This window comes from Mesoplodon mirus, assembly GCF_964341445.2.
Source record: "Mesoplodon mirus genome assembly, chromosome: 17".
Lineage (NCBI taxonomy): Eukaryota > Metazoa > Chordata > Mammalia > Artiodactyla > Ziphiidae > Mesoplodon > Mesoplodon mirus.
Window position 1 is genome coordinate 13,935,183 of NC_138993.1, and position 20,501 is coordinate 13,955,683.

Here is a 20,501-nt window from a genome sequence, read left to right on the forward strand (position 1 = left end):
GTGCATCACCTATGTGTATACATATATCCCTTCCCTCCTGGACCTCTCTCCTACCCATCCCACCCATCTAGGTCATCACAGAGCACCGAGCTGAGCCCCCCATGCTATACCGCAGGTTCCCACTAGCTATCTATTTTACACATGATAGTGAGTTTAACATCAAAATCAATCACAATTTTAAGCATTGTGGGGTTCTGCTGTAACGATTGGAAATTTAGCCAATAATAAATTTAGACAACTTTGGAATTAGGAAGCAAATAGCTAAGTATTGGAAAATTAGCCAATCATCACTTTGGAATTATACAGCAAATAGCTCATAGAAATATGTGTTACTTTGCAGATTATCTAGAGAGCTTCTTAAATGCATTAAAAAGTAATTCTGGGGTTTCCTTGGTGGCGCAGTGGTTAAGAATCCACCTGCCAATGCAGGGGACACGGGTTCAAGCCCTGGTCCGGGAAGATCCCACATGCCGTGGAGCAACGAAGCCCATGCGCCACAACTACTGAGCCTGCGCCCTAGAGCCCATGAGCCACAACTACTGAGCCCCCGTGCCACAACTACAGAAGCCCACATGCCTAGAGCTCGTGCTCCGCAACAAAGAGTAGCCCCCGCTCGCCACAACTAGAGAAAGCCCGCGCGCAGCAACAAAGACCTGATGCAGCCAAAAATAAATTAATTAAATTAAAAAAAAATTTTTTTAAGTAATTCTGAAATCTTAGTCACAGTCACCCAAAGATTTCCCTCAGCTACTACAAGAAAGTTCCTGCTCTAAGTCAGGGACACCTACTCATTGATCATCATAAGAATAATGCAAAGTATTTTTATGTTCTTAACAATAAAAGTAGTATACGGCCTTTCTTTTTTCTTTTTCTTTTTCTTTTTTTATAGCCTCTATAGCATCTCCCTGCTAATGCTGCTCCAGCTGTAGAGTTACTCTGCTTAAATAGTGTTGAAATTCTCAACACTTCTAACTGCTGGTCTCCATAGGAACAGATATGCCTCCCTAAGCAATGGCTGGCTGCAGCAGGAGGGTCTCAGGTTCTGTTAGGGACCTTCTTGTGGTTATTGTAGCTGATGTCACCAATGCCCTCTAGTACATTCATGGGCAGAGGAAACACAATGGTGGAATTCTTCTCTGTGGCAACGGTGGTTAAGGTCTGCAGGTAACGCAGCTGGAGGGCTATGGGGGACTCAGCCAGCACCATGGAGGCTGACTTCAGGGCTTTAGAAGCATTCATTTCTCCTTCTGCTGCAAGGACCTAAACCGACAGAAAGAAAAGCCTTTAGACATACAAGTTTACAGCTGTCACTAGTGCTTTCTTTTCCTGGGTCTGCACTGATACTTCTCTCCCAGCCCCTACTTGGCCACCCATGTTTCATCTGCTTACTTCTTTGGCAAGGATTAGGGTTTCAAATCCTAATGTGATGAGAGAAATTTGAGAAGTTTGCAGGAAGCAGGGAGAGAGCTTACAAATTATGAGTCCCTAGATGTCATTCTCAAACAAAATAAAAGCGCTGCCTTTCACCCGAACAAATACAGGTCCATCAACCCTAGTGATGCCCTTGAATCACCTTGGAGGCTCACCATTGGCTGCTTTCGTTTTCAGAGAAGTTTGAAATTCAAGGCCTCCGACTGGCTTTTCTTCTGTCCTTTTTACTTATCATAGATGGGTTTTTTTTAACTTCATTCTGTTGCCAATTTTGTCTCATTCTTACAATGTAAGGATTGTTTCGAGTTCTCCCTGCTCTTGATTGCCAGCAGCAGCAAGTGCCAGTCTGCCAACCCTCACTGGGACTCTCCTAAGCGCCCTGTTCCTCCTCTGGTTCTCAGACTGCCCAAGAATGACTGGAACTCAGCTGCCCCTCCATGGGCACTCACTGCCCACGTGCAAAAGCGACTCCCAAGTCAACTGCTTAGAAGCTGCTGGAGCTTAGCAGAGAAACCAGAGATAAAGTAGAGGGAAACCTCCCTCGAGTCCCAAGTAAGATTCCAAAGGGGGTACTTGGAGGCTTCTAATCTTAATTGGCTTCTGATACTTCAGGAAACCCATCCACACAGATACGAGGGCCATGGATCCAATAGATTCAAGAACGCTCCAGACCAAGCTGCACTCACATTTTGCAATTCTAACCTGGATTGTAGTCATCCCCCTCCTTTTTTTTTTTTTTTTTTTTTTTTTTTTTAGCTCTCACTGTTGTGGCCTCTCCCGTTGCGGAGCACAGGCCCCGGACGCTCAGGCTTAGCGGCCATGGCTCACGGGCCCAGCCGCTCTGCGGCACGTGGGATCTTCCCGGACCGGGGCACGAACCCATGTCCCCTGCATCAGCAGGCGGACTCTCAACCACTGCGCCACCAAGGAAGGCCCATCCCCCTCCTTTCAATTCAGTTCACTTAACACACTAGAAGGAAGATGCTCCAAAGACAGGCACCAAGTGGCTACCTCAGAATCATCAGCTTTATAAAAATGCAGGTTCCTGGGCCCACCAGAGTCTCTACTTCACTGAGTCTGAGGTGAGGCCTGGGAATGGGTGTTTGCTTTGCTCATTTCTCTCTAGGAGGCTCTGCTGTGTGGCCAGAGTGGGGACCCACCTGGCTAAGTCACTGTATGCTGCAGAGCGCCCTTGACCCAAGACCTAATACCAAGCTTCCTCGAGGTGCATTAAGCCGCCTATGAGCTTTTAACTCAAGGGGAAATTCTCAGTAAAAACTGTGAAAAAGAAACCCTCTTCATATTGAAATCATTGAGGGGACCTGAGCTTCCTTTCAAGCTCCATCCTTGTTGGCTCCAAGGCTGGGAAGCTCACCCTCCAGGGCAGATGAAGTCACCCTTACCCTGGCCCTGGCCTCCCGGGTGGCCTCGGCCTCAACAGCCATGGACCTCTGCAACTGCCTGGGAATCCGGACATCTTTGATTTCCACTTGGGCCACCTGGATCCCCCGCAGCTTGATGGCATCATCAAGTAAAGTCTGTCTCCAAGTCAAAAGAAAGGTCGTTGATCAGAAGACAGGTGTGCAATCGAAGTTTCTGGTATATGTTATATATGCAAGAAAAGTCCTCTTCTTTTTCTCCTTCTGTATTCACAGCATTTGGAGTGAGACAGTTTGGAAAGGGGATAGGAGTTCTTATTGCCCACTTCCTGACCTTGAAGTGAATCCTGGGAAGGATTCAGAAGCAAAACTTGATAGGTCTTTTAATAGGTGGTCTCTCAGCAGGTCCACCCCAAACCATTCCTAACGAAGTATATACTATCCATCTAGATTTGAGCAAATACCCCACATTTTCTTGTCACTGATACCAAACTGACAGCAATGGCTTTTGTCCTGGTTCTGCTATTTGCAGCTGTGAATCATTGGGCCCATGACTTAACCTTTCTGCTTCTCAGTTTTCATACTATAAAAGGTTTTCTTTCAGGATTGTCATGAGTTTTGGAGATAACACATGTTAAACTATCTATCGGTGCCCAGCAATAAATCAGTACATATTATCACTGGGTATTTTTTGAGATATTATTTGTCTTGCTCTGTTTAACCTCTGACCTGTGGCTCAGTTTTAAACAGGTAGCAAGCCATCTATTTTTTAGAGCAGAAGAAGCCTAAAATCAAAGACATCCTCATCTTTTGTTAAAGCTTAAGACCACTGAAGATATCTTGCTGGTTATCCTGGAGGGGAAGGGATGAGAAAGAATGCCTTGAGAAATAGTGAGACCAGATGGGTAGTTCCCTCAAAGGGGAAAGGGCAGAGATCTATGTGCTACCAAATAGCAAGTGAGCCCTAGCTTTTCCGTGATCCCTGCAGAGAGCTGGGAGATGGGGAGACCTCATAAGAAGCCAGTGACCTGACTGTGATGGGGAAACATCTGAGTCGTTGAACTTGTGTGGCTCTTAAAATGACGTGGAGAGTTATCATGCAGAACTGATATTATCTTATAAAACCTTGGGGACTTTGCACTACCTTAGGGGCTGGGGGAGATGCCAAGAAGGGCCAAAGTTGAATTTCCCTCTTAACTTACAGAAGGCAGGCTCAGAATCAAAATGTATTTGATTCAAAAAGACACAGAAATGTGATAGTCTATAATCTAGGGTGTACGAGAGGTGAGATGCATACCTGTTACATCCTCATCAATATTATAATTATGATTACTATTCAGATCATTATTGATATTAGTACATGAAGTCGGATTTCCCAGGGATAGCAGTTCTGTGCTGTCTCAACCAAACCTCCTTCTAATGTTCACATTCCACTGAAATGCAAGAATATACAGGCTGCCTGAGAAATGGCAGCGCTTCCTTTGGAGTAATCTAAACTAAAAATAACTCTGACCTCTAAGCTCTTCAAAAAAGGCTAAAGTGTACAATGGTAATTCATAATTTTGAATTCCACACACACTCCAACAACTCCCCACTCACACTCAGATTTTTAAATCTGGACCTCATGATTATAAAAAAAAAAAAAAAAAAAGTGAAATCCCAAACTGAAGCCCATCTGTTTAGAGCAGTTGTGTATATGTGTGTATGTGTGTGTGTGCGTACACATGGAGAGGGTTGCTCTGAAGTGCTGATATTTGATCATCACTTAATTAAAACAAGTGAATTAAAGATGTAGGCTATTGGTCCTTGATGTCTTTACCTGGATGCTATGGGCAATCTCTTCTCGGCCAGCTAAGATTTGGGACAAGGTCTGTGTCCCTAAGACATTTCTCAGAGTGGTCTGAGCCAGCAGAAATGTGGCTTGGTGGACATCGTTGACATTAGTCACTGCCGAGACGGCACTATAGATTCTGTAATAGACCACTCCATCCACTTGAGTGGTCACAGAGTCTCTGGTGAGGATCTGGAGAGCAAGAACACAGAAAATCTCATGGTTATGACTTTCACAATGATTGATCAACAAAGGGTCAGCCGGTCCCAGGGCCCTCTCCACAGGAGGAGAGCTTTAATGACAACTCGTGCCAGCATCACCAAACATCTGTCCTGGCTTGAATATACTATCATCCTTGTTGATAGCAAAATTCCTACACAGGTGTGATCTGTACCTGTCCCTGTAACTTCATCTTAGAGAAGTCAGAAGTGAAATAGGTATTTCCATTTTTAAATGTAATAGTAGAACTCTGCTGGAATTCTACCATCTAAACAGTGGTAGAACACCTGTTTCCCTGATACCTGAAATCTTTTTGGTTCTCAGTTTCATCAGGCTTGAGGAATAGCAGTGCTTCTTAGAAAACATAGATGGCACCAGAGACCGTGTTCTGTATTCAAATAAAGAAAAATCAATTTATTGAGGCTCTGCATTAATTGTTCTGAATTAACATGACAAGGTACTTTGGAGCAAATGAGCTTTCTGTGGGTACCACGAAAGCAGGACCTAGAACTCCCTTCTCCCGTCTAGAACTGTTTACTATGGAGCCAGAAAAGGCCCATGATAGCCCCTAAACATCCTAAGCTCTCTTATGATTAGGGCTGAATTCCAAAGTAAGGACTCTGCAGTTCCCACCAATGGCATGAAGTCATCATTGTTGAGTCTCGATTGAGTTTTCTGGACCAGAGTGAGGAAGATTAACATTTCCTCGTAAGTGTTGATTTTCTCACTTCTCATCCCCTTTGCCCTCCCACACATTTTCTTTTCCTGGATCATTTTGTTTATCACAAATTGGCATGATTATTAGCAATTCTGCTTCTCTTCCTTATCACCCACTTACTGGGTCTGGTCATTTAGTTGCTGTACTTTAAGAATTGAAAAGAACTATTTGAAATCCAGTTACAGGTGAGCCCTGAACAGTGTCTGCTCCTTTCCCATGCACACCCCACTTTGTTGCATCCAAAACACTCAAAAAATTTAGTGCAGTACACACGGCTATATTTAAAATGGATAACCAACAAGGACCTACTGTATAGCACAGGGAACTCTGCTCAATATTCTGTAACAACCTAAATGGGAAAAGAATTCGAAAAAGAATAGATATATGTATACGTATAACTGAATCACTTTGCTGTACACCTGAAAGTAACACAACACTGTTAATCAACTATGCTCCAATATAAAATAAAAAGTTAAAAACCTTTAATGCAGAGGTGAGTGATATCGATATTACTAAAACATTTCCAGGGACGGTGATGGAAAGGATAAAGTCCTAACCAGCCACCAAATCAGTTTCAGCCCCCCCCACCACCTCGTACAATGATTTATCAGATTCTTCCAGGGATCGGCTTGTCATTCTCCATCCCAGATTTCTCTGCCGTCTGTATCCCTTCTCTCTCTTCTCTCAGACTTTCTCCCACCCAGTCATTGCAGGTCTTCTAGCAATTCAGCCCTTGCCCTTGGCTTCATTCTTATTTGGCGAAACAAAGACCCGTAGTCTCAGGAGCCACCTAGGACTCCCCAGGTAGATCTCTAAGAATTCAGTTCATCCTCCCCTTTATAGTTGGAAAACATATGATACAGTCTCAATTGTCCCTGTAACAGGGAAGATATTGGTTTTATTTCTAGAAACATAGCTTTAATCAGCCTTACCTCCTGTGGAGGGATGTTGCACGTCACGGTCCGGAGATCAACTTTGACAAACACGTCTATGCAAGGCAGGACCAGGATCAAACCTATGCAAAAGAAAATATGGTTTAGAGTTTCACCTGACTGAAAATAACTGCAACAAATTGTCTGCTAGCTAGACAGTACATTATTTGCATAGGACTATAAATACTTCTCAGATGATCTTCCATACGTACACCTATAACTTTGGGGAAATTATTTCCTGCTATGAGTCAATGACTAAAGAAAAGTGATTCCCTAGAAATTAAAATCTTTTGGTAAAAACCTGAAGATCCTTGACAATTAATTTTTAGATTTTCTTTTGTAAAGCATTCAACTTACTTCTATCCAAGTGTTGAGTGTGACATTTATTTAAAAGGATATTTTATGTTAAAGGTATCTGTATAAAAGATTAATCAATAGACTTTAGACCTTGAATATCAGTGACTGTCAACATTCTCATTTATCTTCGTTAATATTGAAGGAATGATAGAATTGAAATCTTCCCAGGATTTCAGTGTCCCCCAAACCAGTGTATTACAAAATTTGTAGTTTCTCTGTAGCTGTGTTCTAGTTTATATACAATGACATTCCTCAGGTGTAAATACTTTTACTTATCTCTTGTGAAGATTTGGATTGAGGTAGGGATAGGGCTAAGGAAACTCATTTGAGGATTCTACGACTCTTTAACACTGCCCTGGGGAAGGTTCTCTACAGCAAGAGTTATAAAGATTAGAACCACAAGGCATGTCAGCAAGATGGGGACACCAATCCATTTTCATTTACCAGAAAGATCCTGTGTTATTGTTTTTGTTTTCAAAGAAGAAACAAGTTTCTACACTGAGTATCATGAAAAGGACTGGTAGCATCAACAGAAAACACTGCTAAGGTGCTTTCTTTCTTTTGGTGTCTAAACCTTTCTGGGGTAAGGATTACTTCCTAATTTACTTTTTTTTTTTTTTGGTGCTAAGTCACCAGTTAAGATCATGGCCCTTAGAACTAGAGAGAGTTAAGTTCCAGCCCTACCACTTACCAGCTTGTGACCTGGGAACATTTATCTAATTTTTCTGAGCTTCAGTCACCTAATATCTATAAGATGGCGGTGAAGATTAAGCATGTGTCAACATGATAATGAAATAAAATACTAAACATAGTGCCAGGCATGTATTCAGTGCTCAAAAGTAGCAGCTCCTGTTATGAATACTTTTAGTATTAAAGATTAATTTACTATTTACAGAAGTGGAGATGTTTTCCATTAGCAATTTGGCCTGTTTCCCTCTGGTTCTTATGACATTCTGAGGTAACTCCTTAGCCCCAGAGACATGTATGGCGAGATTAGTTATTCTGGGAGATTTAGTGGTGAACTCTTCCGGGAAAATTCATTTAAAGGAGACTTTTCTCTAGAGTCCTGCAAGTTATAGCTATTTGACCTCTCTCAAATCCAATTTTATTCTAATTTATAATCTTGGCATCACCAGGTGAAACAGGACCAGGAAGGGGTTAACTTTGTTCTGGTATTTCTCACTTGGATAATTCTAACACCTCTATTTGGACAAACTCATAAAAATATCCATAATAAGCAATTTTTGCCCTCTTTCTCTTAGGTTCCTTATTAGACAAGTAGGATTGTATCAATACTACTTGAAATGGCCAAGTCTCCGTAACAAGCTTCCCCTTTGGAAGTTTCTCATATGTTTAAAAATGTACCAGATACCTGAGTGCCTACCGTAGTACATGGCCAAGTGCAAAGCGCACAGAGTGAATAAGGAAGTTCCTTCCCCCCAGAGATCCTACAGTGCAGCTGAAGGGAGAATGATTTTACTTAAATAAATCACATTAGGGGGAAGAAAGCAAATGCTATTAGAGAAGTATAGCAAATAACCATTCTCTTCCATGTGCCTTCCAAGATGCTGTTTGGAGAGCCTCCCCTGTCAAGCATATTAGAATCTATCGTATGAAATTGCCATTTTGGTGGATCGAAACCAAACATTAGCAATTTCATAGGGTCCAACAAAATATACACAAGAGAAGTCATGAGTATTAAATCAGTGTCTTACTCCTGAGGACTTTTAGTACCGATACTCCTGGCTCCCACAAAAGAAAATCCCATCCTTTTATGATATGAAGAGTTTGGGACATTTTTTTATTCTGAGGCTGTAGAGAAAGGATGGAAGTAAAGACCACATTGCACGAAAGGAATTGCCACATGGCTTCCAGCTCTATGTTGCTCTTCATCTACTTGTCAAGAGAGGACATTACCTTTGCCTTTTCCATTGGCTCCTTCAAAGAGTGAGAATCAAACACCAGCTCCCGGAATACTCTCCCTGAGTAACTGAATTGTCTCCCTTGGCCATTTACTCCCTCCCTTCAGTCTTCTTTCATTCTCTTAGTGGCCCTGGTAATAAGGGACACCCAGCCCATGTAACCGGAGCCCCTCTTTGTTCACAGTCACTGAAACTCTCAGAGGAAGTGTTAGAACACTGATCCAGATTCCAAACCTCTCCAGCTGATGGTCTAGTGATCACTCCTGTTAACTTAAGTAAGAGGACAAGATCCTTCAATTGTACAGAAAGGCAAGGGCTCCAGCTTCCTGTGATTTTTTTTCAATAAATTGTTGCCAGAGAAAATTTTTGGCGACAGTAGTAGCAGTAATAGGTGCCCGTGATCCTCATCACGAGCAGCTGCAGTGTCATACCTGGCCCTTTGGCTTTGTCAGCTTGGATGCGTCCCAGTCGGAATACGACAGCTCGTTCGTTCTCCTTAATGATCTAAGAGATGAAGGGAGAGTATTTAATCTTAATGATTCATCAGCTCATAGAGAGAGCCCAGTTTATTTCCCAGGGTGTTACCTTCAAGCACATCCATATGGAGATAGGGAAGGTGATGATCATCAACACGAAAGAAAACAGGATCCAGCCACATACACCAAGCCCTTTGCTCTTGACGCCTAGGAAATGAGGAGGCAGCTCTGTAACTGACATGGTTCTTAGGAAAGCGATTCAGATGCGTGGATGAGGAAACCATCCAGAGGGCTGGCCAAGCCAGAGTGGGGCTGAGGAAGCAACCTGAATCCACACACACACGTGATTGCAGTAAACACCACACACGCGCGCACACACACACACACACACGGAAAATATTCCTTCAGGTTTTTAGATGAAAACTGACCTGTCCCTTCCAAGAAAAGTCTCATAGCAATCAATAACAGTAATTACCATTACGTTTACTTAGGGCTGCCATGGTTTATTATTCTCAAAACGCATAAAACTACCCGCCTCAGGATCATCAGGGTGTCATTTGAAAAGACAGATTTCTGGGCCCCCAGAATTCTCCAGGGGAAGTCAAGGCAACCTCTGGGGCAGATAGGTAGGTACTCTTATCCCCAAACAAGTCAATAGAGCACAAGGAAAAACATTTTCCAGAGTGCTTACATTTGAGTTTCTATGAGAATCTTTATTTTTTTTAATTTAATTTTATTTTTTTTTGCGGTACGCGGGCCTCTCACTGTTGTGGCCTCTCCCGTTGCGGAGCACAGGCTCCGGACGCGCAGGCTCAGCGGCCATGGCTCACGGGCCCAGGCGCTCCACGGCATGTGGGATCTTCCCGGACCAGGGCACGAACCTGTGTCCCCTGCATCGGCAGGCGGACTCTCAACCACTGCGCCACCAGGAAAGCCCAGCGCTTTTTAAAATGATTAGTAATAACACAGCTTGTATATACATTCTCATTGTTAAAAGAAAAAATCCAAGAAATACAGATAAAACTAAAATCCCCCCGATCATCCTCTCCTCAGTCCACTTTTATCTAGAATGTTTCCATAGTTATCAACTTGGGGTATGTCCTTATAGACCCATTCCTATGTATTTACATACATGTATCTACAATTAGAAAACACTTGGTTTCGATTTGTAGATTTTGTGAGAAAAGACATCACACTGTAAGTTTCTACTTTTTAATTTTATTTATTTATTTATTTATTTTTAAAATTTATTTATTTATGGCTGTGTTGGGTCTTCATTTCTGTGCGAGGGTTTTCTCTAATTGCGGCAAGCGGGGGGGCCACTCTTCATCGCGGTGCGTGGGCCTCTCACTATCGCGGCCTCTCTTGTTGCAGAGCACAGGCTCCAGACGCGCAGGCTCAGTAATTGTGGCTCACGAGCCTAGTTGCTCCGTGGCATATGGGATCTTCCTGGACCAGGGCTCGAACCCGTGTCCCCTGCATTAGCAGGCAGATTCTCAACCACTACGCCACCAGGAAGCCCAAGTTTCTACTTTTTTAAATTGAATACGTTTGGGAGATATTTCCATGTCATTACATCTGGATCTACCTCATTCTTCTTCATTGTTGCCTCCTATCCTAAATTTGTGACTCAGTTTATTTAGTCATTCTCCTATTGATGGATATTATGGTTACTTGCAATTTTGCCTTTACAAACAAGCCTGCAATAACTGTGCTTGTATACACCTCTCTCCCAGACAATCTCTGGTGTGTTCCCTCCCTGCTGACACTGCCGTATTTGGTGTTCAGGAACTTTGGGGTGTTGGGGGCTGTGACATTAGCAGTGTTGCACACACAGGCAACTGGGACTCCAACAAGGACATCAGCTATGCTTTATGCCCTGAGCAAGCCCTAGCCATGTCCAGACTAGCTACAGCCTTAACACCAAGCTGCAAAAGCAAGTGCTTGTCACAGAGGAAACTGCCCTGGCCTCCGGGAGCTCCTCTGCAGTCCCACTCAGCCCTATAGCATCATTACCTGAGGCTCTGTTCAGTACAAAATGTGCAGAGAGAGACCAGGGATGAGGACACAATAAATCTGCCAAGATTTACACCTGAGCATTAGAATTACCCAGGTGGCTGCTGCTGGGAAGATTGGTGGAGCCTGGGGGTGTCATTAGCTGCCGTGAAAGTGGGACTGTCGACTTCCCTGCAGGGCTGGGCAGCTCAGCTTTGTGAGCACAAAGCGCTGCTTTTGCAGCTTCCTGCAGAGCAGATCTTTCAGCCAGCCTTGCCCCTCCCCACCTCTCCCACAGTTAAAACTGTGGATGCTGTGCTGAGAAATGGATTTGAGAATTCTAATTCCAGTTCAAAGGAAGTACTGGGATTGTAAGACAAAGGCTCTTCAGAAATCTCCCTTTACCTCAACCTACACAAGGATTCTTCCAGAGCCTTCCCTGAGCCATTCCCCTGAGGGGACGATGGAAAGAAAATGGGCCACACACCCTCTCTGTTAGCCATGAAGCCCTGAGCTCATCTGATCATCTCCTGCTTTATCCAAATCCGTGGGTGGGTGTTTTCTATGGGTAATTGTCACCATACCACAAAGCCATCATCATATTACTTCCTGGTAGAGAATTGGACTTTGTCACCCCTGGAAAATTGCCCGCCGGTTTCTCCATTCATCCGTCTCACAGATATTTTACCAGTTATATGCCAGGCACACTGCTAGAGCTGCAGATACAAAAGAGAATAAGATGGGGAACTTTCCAACAGGAGCTGGAACAGGGCTTCCCTGGTGGCGCAGTGGTTGAGAATCTGCCTGCCAGTGCAGGGAACACGGGTTCGAGCCCTGGCCTGGGAAGATCCCACATGCCGCGGAGCGACTAGGCCCGTGAGAGCCACAACTACTGAGCCTGCGCGTCTGGAGCCTGTGCTCCGCAACAAGAGAGGCCCTGATAGTGAGAGGCCTGCGCACCGCGATGAAGAGTGGTCCCCGCTGGCCGCAGCTAGAGAAAGCCCTCGCGCAGAAACGAAGACCCAACACAGCCAAAAATAAATAAATAAATAAACAAACAAACAAACAAATAAATAAGAGTTGGAACATCTTTCCCTCAATTTGCAAAATGAAAGGTAAGCCATAAAGCACAGAACCTGAGGCCCAGCACTGCTGACACAGGGGAGGACTCTGGGACTTCAGTGGGAAGGACTTTAAAGATAACTGAGGCCAACCCTGCACTTTGCATCCAGAAAACTTCCTGGTGAGTGTTGTCACCATCATCTCAACCTCTCTTTAGGTAAAGTGGTACCCACAAGTTCCACAGTCTTAGGCAGTGAGGCAAAGCTAAGCTTCATTTGTCGAGGCACGCCTCTGGGGCTCTGTTCCTGGAGCTTAGATGCAGCCCATAGCACCAGAGGAGACTTAAATACCCTCTAGGACTAGGGATGAACACTCAAGGCAAGATTTGTAACACGTGTGAGGCTGGGAAATAAGGAAGAATATTCTAGATCACTAACTCCACTTAGATAGCTTTAGAAGTGGAAATGAATTTCAGGAAATAAAACAGACTAGGTGACTTGATGGCTTATTTCCCAACTTTGGCTTGACGACAGTATTTAAATATTAGATCAATTCTATATGCAATCCATGCCCACAGATCTGTGTTACTGTAAATAGCCATTTCCTCTCGGAGCAGAAATAGCCACATAGGTAACAGGACAGTGTTTAAAATACCAAAACCGAATGATGTACATTACACATCAGGGAAATGAAAATGAAAACCACAATGAGATAAAAATACACAACTTCCAGAATGGCAAATGCTAAAGACTGACGATGCCACATTTTAGCAAGGGTGTGGAGCAATGGGAGTTCTCATGTTCGCGAATTGATACAATTTTCTTGAAAAACTATTTGGAAGTGTCTGTTAAAGCCAAACGCACACTTACTTTATGACTCGGTATTCAACTTCTAAGTAATATCTCAGAGAAATGAGTGCTGATTACAGTGAAAAACATACTCAGGAATGTTTATAGCAATTTTATTCATAAAATCCAAGAAATGAAGAACCACCCAAACCCACCAACAGTAGAATGAATAAATAAAGTTGTGGTATGTTCATAGAAAAGATTACTCAGGAAGAAAAAAGACAAGGTTACTGCTATACAGTATTCAAAATATGGATGAATCTCATAGACAAAATATTGGGCAAAATAAGCCAGACACAAGATACACACTTTTTGATTCCACGTATAAGAGTACATACTGTACGACCTCGCATTGTATCATTTCGTTCAGGAAGAGGCAAAATTAATCTATTATGTTTAAAGTCAGAGGAGTACTGTCTCTAGGTAGTGAGCGGAGTTTTGTCACTTGGGTATTATCTGGGAAGAGATAAGGAAGCTTTTTAGGGTGCTGGAAATGTTCCATATCTTGATCTGGGTGGTGATTGCATAGACCTACACAGATTGAGCCTGTGGAAATAAAGACCAGCCAGCTAGAAAAGCAAAGTGTATTTATTCAGGCTCTCACAAAGAGTCAGCCTCTATCACTTGTGTTCTGGCAGAGACTCAAAGGCAGGCAGAGTGGGAAAGCTTTACGGTGGAAAAAGGGGGAAGGCTTCAGGTGTGCCCTGATTGGAGGCTGTTGGCCTAGGGAAGCTGTAGGCGGACAAAACAGAAGCAGAGCATCCTACGTGACTGGTGTAGGGGTACCTGCTTGGTTTTCTTTTGTTGGACCTGAATTGGAATTGGGACAAAAAGCAGGGGAGCTGTCAGTTAATCATCAAGTCCTGGCCATGTGGGGCTGAATGTTACAGAAGTAATTATGTAGCTTCTGATAACAGTGTGGTTTCCTGAGAATCTGACATCAAGCAGGCTGGCTTCCTGGGCTGATTATTGTAGATAAAAGATTGGTTTTCTGGGCTGGTTGCTGCAGGTTGGTGGTCAGACTTCTATTTTTAGATACGGTCCAGCCTTTGTCTGTTGTGTATTCAGTCTGTCAAGCCAAGCACTTAAGACTTGCGCACTTTATTGTACGTATCTCATACCTCAGTAAATGATTCACACAGAGACCAGAGGATACCTACGGGCAGGCTAGCACTGAAGGTGGGGAACTCACTGCTTGTTCTGAATTCTCAGAAAGAAGAGGATAGAGAGGAGGGAAGAGCTTTAGCACAGCCAGCCTAGGGACAGACAGGCGACAATGCCTCACAGGGATGGAAGGTGCAGGTCCTGGGTCGGGGGACCCTGCGTTCTAATTGAGACACTGCCGTTTGAAAGCTAGATGACATCTCACGAGTCACTCAACCTGCTGAGGTCTTATTTTCCTTCTGTTAACCCAATAATAACTAGTTGTGAGAGTTAAATAACTTACATGTAAAGGAATTATTAGCCATATCAGGAGGTCTTCTAGTCAGCCAGGCCACTGATTAGGATTTTCCTAGTGGTCTTAACATTTCCTTCAGCTTGCCTCGCCATTAAAGAGATTTCCGTTTTCCTTGAGCATTTCCTTTAGAACACTTAACTTTGTAAATCCTTTCTCTGCCGCTTTGAGATGTAAGTCTTTTTAAAAGCCTCTTGTGGGCTTCCCCGGTGGCACAGTGGTTGAGAATCCGCCCGCCAATGCAGGGGACACGGGTTCGATCCCTGGTCCGGGAAGATCCCACATGCCGCGGAGCAACTAAGCTCATGTGCCACAACTACTGAGCCTGTGCTCTAGAGCCCGTGAGCCACAACTACTGAGCCCACATGACGCAACTACTGAAGCCTGCACGTCTAGAACCCGTGCTCCACAATGAGAGAAGCCACTGCAATGAGAAGCCCACACACTGCAACGAAGAGTAGCCCCTGCTCGCCGCAACTAAAGAAAGCCCGCGTGCAGCAACGAAGACCCAACACAGCCAAAAATAAATAAATAAATAAAATTTAAAAAATAAAAATAAAAAATAAAAAAATAAAAGCCTCTTGTTAGTTTTACAATCTGGGACTATCTTTCTCAAGGACCTGGGAGCCGTTCTCTTGAAATGTAATCATCAGGTAGATAGCATCCCTGGCTCCCAGTCTCTGTGGGCCAGTAGGAGCCTAACTTCAGTAGGTACTGTGCTCCGAGTTGTAAAAACACAGCCTGTCATAAAGATGTGAGAATTTTATTAGCAAACCAAACCCAGATGGCCTATGAGCACCCCGCAAAGCCCTTCATACTTTCTCACTAGCGCGCTCCAGTCTTTAAAAACCCCACACCCTGGGGAATTCCCTGGCGGTCCAGTGGTTAGGACTCAGCGATTTCTCTGCTGGGGCCCGGGTTCAATCCCTAGTCGAGGAACTAAGATCCCGAAATCTTTGTGACGTGGCCAAAAACAACCACAACAATAACAAAACCCCCCAAAACTCCACACCCCTTTGTTTCAGTGGTGTTGGTTCAGATTGAGGTTTGGCTTCTCTCCTATGGCAGTAAGCTTGTCTAAGGTTTTGCTTTCTTGCCTGTTTAATTTTGCTTTGACAACTGATATTTTTTAAATTTTCATTTATTTATTTATTTATTTATTTATTATTTTTCCAGATGGGATTCTAAATATCACTTGTGGATGTTCTGCTCCGTCCAGATGATGGCCCCTCTCTATGTGCAAGAACTGCATTTTCAATAAAACCCTAACCCCTGCAGGTTTCTACCTCCTAAAGCTATCTGGTCACTGACTGTATAAGTTCTTTCAGATAACTTTTAGAACCTTAAAAAAGATAGAGGGAGAGAGGGAGAGAGAGAGATACAAGAGCTTTGGTGCAAAACTACCAAATCAGAGCTAGATGATGATTTTATCATCCTTGTACTCCTAGGACTACAAAATTCCATAATCCCAAGAGTTTTCTAAACTGTCAGATTTACATCTCAACTACAGAAGGACTATCTGAGCTTAGTAGTTACATGAACTTCAGACACGGTTATACTAAGTTTCTTTTTTACCATTTGGTCTTTTTAAGAAAGAGTTAAGATATATTTTGAAATGGAATGTTCAAAAAGGTGTAAAAATAATGTTTTTCATACCTTATATACCCCCTTTCAGCTAAAGAATTTAAGCATTGCCAACACAATTAAAGCCCCCTCGTGTGCCCCGCTTCGTGACCTTCCCCCTCCGCCAGAGGCAGCTTGCCCGGCAGCCTCCTCATGGTAAATCCAGTGGGGCTCCATCCCCATCAGTCAAGTGCAGCAGCAACTCCCAAACCTGCCGTTCAAAGACCAGGCTTGGGCTTCCCTGGTGGCACAGTGGTTGAGAGTCCGCCTGCCGATGCAGGGGACACGGGTTCGTGCCCCGGTCCGGGAAGATCCCACATGCCGCGGAGAGGCTGGGCCCGTGAGCCATGGCCGCTGAGCCTGCGCATCCGGAGCCTGTGCTCTGCAACGGGAGAGGCCACAACAGTGAGAGGCCTGCGTACCGCAAAAAAAAAAAAAAAAAAAAAAAAAAAAAAAAAAATTAACCAAAATATTAACAGGGATTAATTCTGAGTGATGGAAGTATGACTGGTTTATACTTCTCAGAGTCTTCTTATTTTTTGCTACCTTTATAATTTTAAAAAGCAATTTTAAAATGAAAACTAATCATGTCAAGTAAAATTTAAAAAGTACTCTGTGTTTTCAGAGCAGAAAAGACCAGATGCTTCTCAGGGGAAAAATGAAAGGTGTGCAGAATAAGAACAATCACCTTCCCTGGACCTGGGGAGATAGATAGTATTACAAATTCTTCCCTCTTTTCTGTTCACTTCCGATCCTGTGGAGATACAGTCAGTAAAATAGTCTCAGCAACTTCCTGGTCCTTTCTCCAGTAAATCAAGGATTTTAAGCACCGAACATAAAATCTAAAGTGAAACCCAACGGGTAAACACTATCTTTTCATCACCTGTAAATTATCTATCCTCCTGCCTTTTTCTCTGAAATATGCACACGGCTTGCGTCAAGAACTTTTTTTTAGGAAAAATGCAGCATTGCTGAAAAGAAATACCGTGCGACTCAAAGTGTGGTCTCCGTCTGGCAACCTCATGAGCTTAGGAATTTACCTGGAGGCAAACTCTCAAGTCCATCCCAGACCTAAGGAGGAGAACTTCTGGAGGTGAGGACCGATCTGAGCTTTAAAAAACTCTCCAGGAAAATTCTTTTGCACGTTGACATTGAGATGATTTCTAAGATTGAGAGGATCAAGATTCCAATTAACTTCACTTTAACTCTTAAAGAAACAAAAAGAAAGAAGAAAAGAAAGGGGTAGGACTTTATGTCCGAGGCTAAACTAATAGCAGTGAGGACACTGGGGGAAAAGCCCTAACTTAGAGCGTTCTGTACATTCTGATCTACCCTTGTGATGTCACCGAACTTGGAGTCCGGAAGAGATGCACCCTAATGGCTTTCGAAAGCTGGGACAAACGTGGGGGTGATAACTAGGACTCATTTATTCATTTAATTCTCGCAACATTATGAGTGGACATTTCTGTACAGCTTGAAGAACCAAATGATGTTGTCTTGTTAATGTGTCCAAGAAGGAGGAAGGCAAGGGCAAACTCATCCCTCAAATCTCAGAGAAGGACTGATATTGCATCTCATAAACTGCCTAAAGCATATGAAATCAGAAGTTGTAACATAATAAGCCCCATTTCGGTTTGTTCTGTGATAGTGCGGGATTTTCATTATAGTCAAAAACCAACACCAAGTAAACCCATGAGCACTTTAAAATATTTCGCTGGGGATACAGCTTCAGTCGTGCCATTTATCCAGCTGATGTCTCAACCTGTTAAACGGAAACTAAAAAGCCTCATGAAACTTCTTGTTTAAAAAGATAATCAAGGGTACCCTTGAAGAGACCCCCACTTGCACCTTCCATATGATGTTCACTGCCTCCGATATATCCAAGTTACTAGGTCAACTTAACGAGAAAATTTCTTTTTCAATCCAGGTAGATACCTCTCAGTGTATACTTTCTTTTACAAGCTAATAATGCCAAATGCGTTCTCTATTTCTAACCTGCACTATGACTTCTTTAGCAACATACAGTATAGAGCATGGGTTAGGACACACACACACACACACACCATCACCACCACCACCACCATCATCATCACTTTCAGCAAGTTTTTAAACTCTCCAAGACTCAATGTTCTCCACCATCAAATAAGGTGATAAAAAAATCTACCTCAGAATTATTGTCGCATTTAAAAATATAACGTGAGAAAAATTCTTTACAATACAGAAGAGCCATTAACATTCACGGAGGCAGTTGGTAATTACAGGCTAAGTTTTATTTTCTTCAACTTCTCTCCATGTATCAAACATGGTGTACCTCAAACCAACTTTTCTATTTAATCATAGCATCATCAGATGATATTTGAAACTGGGTAAATTTTAGATTGTTCAGTATGTCTTTGCTAGTTAATGCCAAAAATATGAATACAAAGATAAACACAAATTCTATCTAACACTTAAGAAAAAGGGCATGTCATAGACTGCTCTGCAAGAAGCAGATAAAACCATGATAAGCAATGAATCCCAAATCCTGGGCTCTAAATGAGGTTGAAGCCAATCTCAATAATGTATTAACCCACCTCGTGCTCACTCAGTCTCTATCATGATACAACTCTCACTTTGCTTAATATACATAAAACAAACTTAAGGCAGGAAAAAAGGAACTTACCCACTAAATTCTCTTTATCCTGTTTCTCTGGGGAGGATGCCCCAGGATCCATCTCATTCTTGAGAAGCTTTTATACTTGGCAAATATTCATAGGTTTGGAGCCAGACCTGGGCTCCAGACAGCACCCAGATGTGCTTCAGAGAAGGCAGAGCAGAGAGACGGGATGAGAGTGAGAGAAGTTCCTCCTCTTTCGGGAGCACCCGAAGGAGTAGTTACCCTGGTGAAGGAAGCCTGTTAACATAAACAAAATGACCTCTTTCATGAGTTCAGGCTGCCATTGTCCATAGAGAGAACTCAAAACTACGTATATGAACTTCTGACTGTGTTGCTTCTTGGAAAACATTACTATGTAGTTTTCTATATAATTCATAAAACATTTCTACGCAATGTGTGTAACCTGTTTATCATTATGAACTGTCCGATACACATGGCACATATCTCCATCCTTATGTTTCAGATGAGAAAATTTCATCCAATGCATTTTACACACGGCAGTGAGTGATCTTTTTGTGTGTGTGTGTATGTGAGTGATCTTTTGAAACTCAAATCTGATCATATCTCCATCCTGCTTAAAATAATCCAATGACTGCCAATTATTAATATGTAAAGATGAGAATCCTAAGTATCCTAAAGGACCTGCTAGTCTCTCTCTCTTTCCCTTTCCAGCCACACTCACATGATACTCCCCTCACGCACTTACCAAGAGCCCCATTGGCCTTCTGTCAATCCCTCTAACCTATGTGTCTTCTGTGCCACAGGGCCTTTGCATGTTACCATATGCATAATTCTTTGGTTCATGTTTGTTTCTTCCTCTAGACAGGGGTTGGGTAACTATAGCCTGCTGGGCAAATTTGCTCTCCCACCAATTTTTGTAAATAAAACGTTATTGGAACACGGCCACGTCTGTTTGTTTCTATATTGTCTTTGGTCACTTTTGCACTATACCTACCTATTGAGTAGTTGCTATAGAGACTGTATAGCCTGCAAAACCTAACATATTTACTATCTTTCCCTTTACAGGAAATGTTTGCTGACTCCTACCCTACATTATAACTTCCATGAGGGGAGTGGCTGTCTAGGTCTGTTATGTTGTTTAACACAGCACCTGCAGGATTTAGAACAATGCAGGCACATAACTGTCATCCCACAGTCAATTGCTGAAGGCATGAATAAGTAATTTATCAAAGATAACAGCTCACAAATGGCAAAGTTCTTTCTCGAATCCAGATCCCTGGGCTCCTGTCCCAGGAGTCTTTCTTTCATCCTATTACTCAGAAACAAGGGCAATACTGCACTCATTCCAATACCGAAAGCACCAATCTTCTCATTTTCTGATGTTCGTCTCTCTCATATCAATATTCCAAATAATATTTTGTTTGTGGAAACAAAACAACACAAGACAACCTCTGATATTTCCCAGCTCATCTTATCTTTTCTAGTCTTTTCTTTTCTCCCAACCAGGTAGTTATTTTCTTCTTAGCAACTTCATCTGAAAAAGCCTCCCAGATTGTGGGTTACTTTTGCCAACTACTTGATAATCATAACTGCCTTCTCCACAAACTCAAATTATAGTAATAACAGGCAGGGTTG

At 42.9% G+C, this 20,501-nt stretch overlaps 1 protein-coding gene across 1 annotated transcript; it reads right to left on the bottom strand.

Moving 5' to 3' along the window:
- Nucleotides 1–1,035: 1,035 nt before the first annotated feature.
- STOML3 (stomatin like 3) lies at nt 1,036–18,963 on the bottom strand (the record flags this gene model as incomplete). Its single annotated transcript, XM_082602348.1, has 7 exons — nt 1,036–1,260; nt 2,835–2,969; nt 4,630–4,833; nt 6,511–6,593; nt 9,221–9,293; nt 9,375–9,472; nt 18,912–18,963. 7 exons carry the CDS (start codon nt 18,961–18,963, stop codon nt 1,036–1,038), a joined length of 870 nt encoding a protein of 289 aa, XP_082458474.1.
- Between the last annotated feature and the right edge of the window lie 1,538 nt (nt 18,964–20,501).